Source organism: Nyctereutes procyonoides, unplaced genomic scaffold (assembly GCF_905146905.1).
Source record: "Nyctereutes procyonoides isolate TBG_1078 unplaced genomic scaffold, NYPRO_anot_genome, whole genome shotgun sequence".
Lineage (NCBI taxonomy): Eukaryota > Metazoa > Chordata > Mammalia > Carnivora > Canidae > Nyctereutes > Nyctereutes procyonoides.
In genome coordinates this window covers 47226006-47232934 of record NW_026575135.1, presented here as the reverse complement: position 1 = coordinate 47232934, position 6929 = coordinate 47226006, and the positions used below count along the sequence as shown (strand labels likewise).

The following is a 6929-nucleotide window of genomic DNA, read 5'->3' as shown; positions in this document are numbered from 1 at the left end:
GATTAGAAGGAAAATTGCCATTTAATCCCACCATCAGAGAAAACTTCTATTAATACTTTGTGGTAGGATTTTTCTATTTATTCATGTATACTTTTATCTATCTTAAATAAAATTAAGGCTATACCATACTTAATGTCCTTTCCTTTTTTCCCCATATTAATAATAAATCATTGCAAGAAATAGACAGAAATTCCATAGCTAAAACCTCAACTTCATATTTAGTCCACAACAGCCTAGATGGCCTGTTTAACTGGCAGGGAGTGAATCAGGGAAAATCTAATGAAAAAGGAATTCTAAACCATAAAAAAACACAGTAGCGGTACAAACAAACAACAGCACTAACAGGTACCATTTATTAAGCACTTACTTGGTCTTAAATATTTGCTAAATACTTTACATACACAGTACTCACAATAACCTCAGGAAATCATGACATATATTTCTTCTTAAGTTTTGGATCAATGATTTGCTGACTAGAAAGCTTTTCTTCCATATAAAAAGCTTGACATTAAAGATCAACATTCCAATTAACAAAATTAACTCTAGATTTATAGAACAGTTTTCTTAAAATGCACATCTACTGCTAAATGATCTCAAAGCTTTTTTTCATGCTTAAAGATAAAATTAATTTTGCTTCCCTTTCATTTTCGTAATACAATAGTATCTATTAAGAACTTCTAAATAGAAACCTATCTAAGCCCCATTTTGAACCAGGGCTTCTCTTTTTGTTGGGCTGTTTTGCATGGGGAAAATGGCATACATACACAATGTAATATTCTGCTCAAACACATAATATTGATAGACTCCCACAAATATTGATTACTATTTGTAAACACTGAGTAATAATGTTACATGCTACCAATGTTACATGTACCAGGACAGCCTATTCAGTAAACATAGTTCTTAAGAGTCCTGAATAACTTGAAAAATAAGAGACCAGTCAGGCTAAGATTTTAAAGTTCTCTTAATTTTCAGCTGGACACCTGGGGGACTAGAATATGAATATGCCTCACCCCGTTCCCAGGAGGACAATATGAAAAAGTTCACATACTACATAGAGAAGACTCCCTACATCCATGGCAATATCTCAAAACTCTCTCCCAATTTCAGCGTCCTCCCATTACCATGATAGTATCATCAAGGAGGAAGAAGCTTGCCACTATTTTTCATCCACAATTCCAAAGATATTTGTCTTGGAAGTTCTCCTATCTTTGTAAGCTCTCAGCATCTTGTGATAGGCAGCATGACATCTTAACACAAGTATATTGTTTGCCCAGCATCAATAATTCATACAAGCAGCAACAATTTATACACTTCACATCAACTAGGGGAAAGTTGACAAACATTCTAAGACAATGGAAGCATGGTTATCACCAAGTTCTGTGTTTAAGAGATAAAACATGCAAGGTGAACACCAGGCTAGAACACTGACTAATTCTGGAGAAACATATAGGAAAGGAATATAACTGTTTGGCAGGGAAAGAACAGTTCTCTCAATTATAATGGAATACATTCACAATAGTTACTTAGAATTACTTTTATGGTAAAAGACAGTCAAGTGACATTAAAGTGCATCAAGCAAAATTTAGCAGCTCCTGTAAAGCTTCCTGCTGCTCATCATCGAGTTTGGATATGCATTCCAACCATAATTCTTCAGAAGTCTGTACCTGACGCACAACATTAGCTAGGCGTTTGGCACAAGGATCTTCATAGTTAATAGTCTCATTAACTTTTCCTTCTGCAATTATACTGATTATTTTGGGAAGATTGGAATTATTTGGACCAAGTACAACTGGATGATTACTTTCAATTAAGTCACAGAGAAAACTCAAAGACTGAATAGCTTCCTCTTTATCCTCATGCAGTGGAAGCCATGATAACCAATGTGGAAGAACTTCATCTACATTTACACAGTTAGGCTTAAACCTCAAAATCTTCCCCACTGCTGAAATACAGTTCTCTGTAGCAATGACATTTTTTTTGGTTTTGGAATTTGCACACTTAATAACTTTTACCAGCAGTGGAACAGCTTCTGAACATAAAGAACGATAATCATCTCCACCAAACTGTGCCATAACACCCAGGCCATAAGCAGCAGCTTGTCTGACTTCAGGGTTATTGTCTCGCATATTTAGTAGCATTGGCCACCTAAAATATTCTACATATTTAAATGAGGTTGGACTGCAGTGCTCTATAATATCATCAAAAATGCACAATCCCCACTGTCTGTCTGGCCATGGCCTACTTGAACAAATTAGATTTACAATTAATGGAAGCAGCTGTTCAAACCACGGTAAAATCTTTTCCTTATAAGTACTAAATAATGAGTGCAAAATATCTGATACTTTGGTCAGAATATAAACATCACATTCATCCTCATCTTGTAGAGACATTTCAACCTGCTGGTCATAGTTTTCTTCCTGTCTTTTAACCTGTCTCAATTCTTGGTTTTTAAAATGCCCTTCAAGTTTTGCTTTCAGTATTTCTCCTAGTTCTTCCAAGTGTTCATCATTAAGGCACCCATCTCCCATTACTTCAATGGATTTTGCAAAAGAATTCATTACTTCTGAGAGTACATCTGTATCAGGTTCAGTCCCAATAGCCTTGATTAAAGGATCACATATGAATTGCCACATCTGTGCAAGATACTCTGGGCCACGAATTCTTGAGCATTCCAGGAGAAAAGGCATAGACTCTGCTGCTGCCACTCGAACATTGTCATGGAAATAAAATTTCAATAAAGGAACCATAAGCTTTACAACTTGTTCTGTATATTCCACAAATCCTTCCCCTAATTCCTTAGCATAGTAAACCAACATTTGACAAGCAGTTGCTTTTGCTTCAAGTCCTGAAGTTTTAATTCCAAAACTTTGTTGGTCTCCAAGATTTACAAATTGCCATCCATCATCATCACTCATATTTTCCACATCTTGTGTGTCTAAGAGAGCAACATCAGGTTTTGCTGAAGCAGTCTTAATGAGAGGCTCAATAACCAGTGGAAGATACTGTTGAAAATCACTTCCAAGAATTTTACACATTCTGGCCCATGCTGAAACCATGTAAGATGTCTGAGGGTCATCATCTTCCATATTATTTAAGTCTGATTGTGTCTTCAACAATAGCTGCATCACATTTGATGCATCTTGCATAAATTTTTCCTTCCCAACAGCAAGACCAACATGGCTAATGCACTCAATAGTTTTTCCTTTCAGAAGCTTGAGTTCCTTTTGAATAGCAAGCTCAACAATGTGCTTTAGTGATGGCATAAATATATCATAATATGGAACAAATTTTTCTTCTATTGTATCTGCAACTGAGGCAATGGTTGTCACAAGCTGTTCCAAAGCCAATTTAGTACCATTCCGAATCAACTCTTGAAGTTTAATCACCAAGATGGAATGTAGATTTCTCACCATACTATCCAAATATAGAACTAGCAATGCTTTGGGGCAGTCTTCTATAAAAATAATAAGTGCAGAAGCTGCATGTGATTGCACACGCTGATTACCTTGATTTTCCATGGTACGCAACAGAGCTGCAATCACTGTTTCATGGAATTTCTTTTGGAAGTTAGGCGCAAAATCTGTAGCCATCTGTCCAAGAGTAGTACAGGCTGCAGCCCTCACCCTTGGGTGAGGATCCTGAAGAAAAAGCAAAACAGAGTTAACTGTTTCATCTAGAATTGATTCCATTTGCTGATGGCATCCTTCTCCAATGGCAGATAAGGCCATTAATCCAGCATGTCGATATTTCCAGTCAGGGCTCTGAAGCATCTGCATGATGTGCTCCTTAGTCATTGGTAAAACAAGTTTTCCACCGAGCCCACAAGCCAGTCTGTCTAGTGCACTCTCAGCAGCAACTGCATTGCTGTCAAAATCATCTTCTTCCATCTCATCAGCATTTACCCAGTCCTCATCATCTTGTAGATCAACCATCATTGCTAATATATGAGGAACTGCCTGTGCAATTATATTTGTATGTTTTTTCAACATTGGGGTTGCAGTTTCAGACAAGGTCACTATTATTTCAAGGGCCAGCTGGCGTTGCAGATTACTAAGTCTAGAGTCTCCACATAACTTCAGACTCAACTGCAGAGTGTCTTCTAAATAAGGACCCAAGTATTTAGGTACAGTATCTGCAATCTCAACAAGGGATTCTAGCACTGAATCATCATCCTGGTAGCATGAGTCACTCACAGCCTGTAAGATTCCAGGAAGCAAGTCTGAAAAGTCTTTGAAAAGAGCAATATTATTCTCATTAGCAAGTACAAATGCAGCTGCAGCTCTAGCAGATAATGTCCTGATTGCTGGATGTTCTTGATCCTGAATGCACTGGTCCAACAACCGTTTGATGATATCCAAATCATGCCGCTCTTGGTTCCCAAAGATCCCAGGAAAGTGCCAGAAAACATGAAGTGCAACTTCCCATAGAACTACATTTTTAGAGTAGATTGAATCGATAAGGAACTTCAGACCTTCGGGCCAGTGGTTAGTGCCATCCTCATCTATCAAATTCCTGGCCAGCACTGCAAAAATATCACAAAGTTTTTTCCTCATGCTAGCATGTGTTTCTAACTTAACAGCCAGTATCAATTCAATCTTGACGTCCCTCTGAACATCAGAAGGCAGATTTGGATAGACTTCCTCAAACCCAGAGGACAAAAGCCGTCGTAGCAGTGCGGCAGCCATTTGTCTCACCTCATAACCTGCTCTTCTATTTCTGACAGCATCTAAGAGGAATGTAGTCTTACACAGACCTGGGATATTCTCATAGATTTCCTCTGCCTGCCTCCGCACCATACAGCTTGGATTGATCAAGTTCTTCAGAAGCTGATAAAACTCTTGCTTTCCCGACACAGTAGCCGGTCCCCCTGCAGACACGGCCGCCGCCATCGCGCTCTGTCAGAGAAATCGCGACCGGGAAGGAAAGAGGGGGTCTGCGGCCAGAAGCGGTGACGTCAGCGGAGCGCCGGCGGGGATGGGAGGGGCCGCTGGCCCAGGCGGCCGGCGGTTCGGCGGCGCAGCGGGGGTGGGCCGCCGGGCGTCCGGGGATAGCAGGATGCGGTGCGAGCGGCCGCCGTCCTCCAGCTGTTGGCCAATCAGATTTTTTAAAAAAAAGCACTTGCAGAAAGAGAGAGAGAGAGAGAAAGAGAGAAAAGAAAATTATGATATTGAATGTATTAGAATGGGATTATGGGTGATTTTTCCGGTTTTATTTCTAAACTGTTGTTACCCTGATAATTTTAAAACAATAATTACATCTTGAAAACTCCCCAGGTGAAAAGCCAGTCACAAAAGGCCAAATATTGTATGATTCCATTTATAGTAAAGGTCTTGAAAAGGCAAATCTATATAGTAGATTAGTGGTTGCCAGAGGCAGTGGGAACGAGAGAATGTAAAATGACTGCTGTCAGGTAATGGGTTTCTTTTGGAGTAATGAAATGTTCTAAAATTAATTGTGGTAATGGATGCACAACTCCGTGATTATACTTAAAATCACTGCATTATACAATTGAAGCTGGTGAATTGTATAGTATGAATAATAATACCTCAATAAATCCGTTTATCAAATAAGTGGGATAAAAGATAGTGAGTGATTAACATCCAATTACCACATCTAATGAGTAAGAACAGTGGTGCTCAAACTCTAGTGTGTCAATCACCTGGCCTATGGATGATAATAAAGAATGAGGAAGACAACTAAATATAGTGGACAGTGACCTGGGCTAGTAATCAGAGCACTTGAATCCTGGTCTTATCTGTAAATTAATTTTGTATCCGTGGTCATGTCACTCAACATGTCACTCAAGTTTGTATATTGCCTAACTTAAAATGCTCTTACAGTTTTCCTTTTAGTAGGAAGATGCTGAGATTATTCCAAGAAACAAATGCCCCTGAAGCTAAATATTATTTCTTTAAGCAGATGAATCAATCAAAAACAATGATCATTCCTCTAACAATGATTAAATCTTATTTGTATTAGCACTTTGCCACTGTGTGATTTTGAACCTTATACAGGTTTGCAAATTGGGTAGGCTGGATATAATACTACTTTTAGGTAATTAATAGAAACTCAGAGAAGTTAAGGGACCTGCCTAAGATGGCACAGCTGAATATCAAATCCACTTCTGAAAGGAACACCAATGATCTTCCACCATGCCACTTCCCCATAATTGCTCTTGGTTTTGCAAATGATCAGAGGTCTTCACTTATCGCAAAATCTATTGTAAATTTCTCCAAGCGGGCTTAATTTTAATTTTGTAAAATGCTACTGCATGTACCCACAGAGATAGAAGATCCAGCTTTAAGATTAGCCAGATGATAGACAAAACAGTCTCATAAATTACATCGTAATATGCAGTACTATGAGTATAGTACATTTAGGAAGAAGTATTACTCTCTAAACTGTTTCTCATTCTGTGGACTTAAAACCGACAGCATCAGAATCACTTGAGGTACTTACTTTTAAATATACATATTAGGGCCCAAGATCTAAACTACTGAAGCAGAATTTCTGGGGAATGCAACCCAAGAACATTTAATTTTAACAACATACTGGGTTTTCATTTTACACCAAAATTTGAGAACCCCTGATTAGATTAGTTCTGGTTCTGATTCCAAGATCTTGACTACAATTTTATATCTTTCTCCAGATTACTGGTTTTCCTACTGTTTCTTAAATAAGTTTAACTGCAGGACCTTTGCATTTGCTATTTTAGGAAATGTTAATAATTATATGAGGGTCAGGGGAAGGAGAGGAGGCTTCTCTTAACACCATATCTATTAGTGTATTAAAGACTTATTTAAAAATACAATAATATCACCATAGACCTACCACAATGTTTTAAATTTTAAATTTTGACAATAGCAATGGTTGGTGACAATGCAGAGGAACAAGGAACTCGGGTATGTTTTTGGTAGTAGTATAAG

General features: G+C 38.2%; 1 protein-coding gene across 2 annotated transcripts; it reads right to left on the bottom strand.

Annotated features, from left to right (window-relative positions):
• Positions 1 to 339: 339 nt before the first annotated feature.
• Positions 340 to 4922, bottom strand: RANBP6 (RAN binding protein 6). Of its 2 annotated transcripts, XM_055302776.1 has the most exons (2): positions 4757 to 4922; positions 3453 to 3641 (listed from the first exon to the last, which is right to left on the bottom strand). In XM_055302776.1, the coding sequence occupies exons 1-2, from the start codon at positions 4890 to 4892 to the stop codon at positions 3571 to 3573; spliced, it is 207 nt and encodes a 68-aa protein (XP_055158751.1). In that variant the 5' UTR covers positions 4893 to 4922; the 3' UTR covers positions 3453 to 3570. The 2 variants fall into 2 exon arrangements, with proteins under 2 accessions (XP_055158750.1, XP_055158751.1); XM_055302775.1 differs by having other exon boundaries at positions 340 to 4922.
• Between the last annotated feature and the right edge of the window lie 2007 nt (positions 4923 to 6929).

Bases quoted from the DNA above. Each gene is read 5' to 3' on its own strand.
- RANBP6 (XM_055302775.1), bottom strand. From the start codon at position 4,892: ATGGCGGCGGCCGTGTCTGCAGGGGGACCGGCTACTGTGTCGGGAAAG.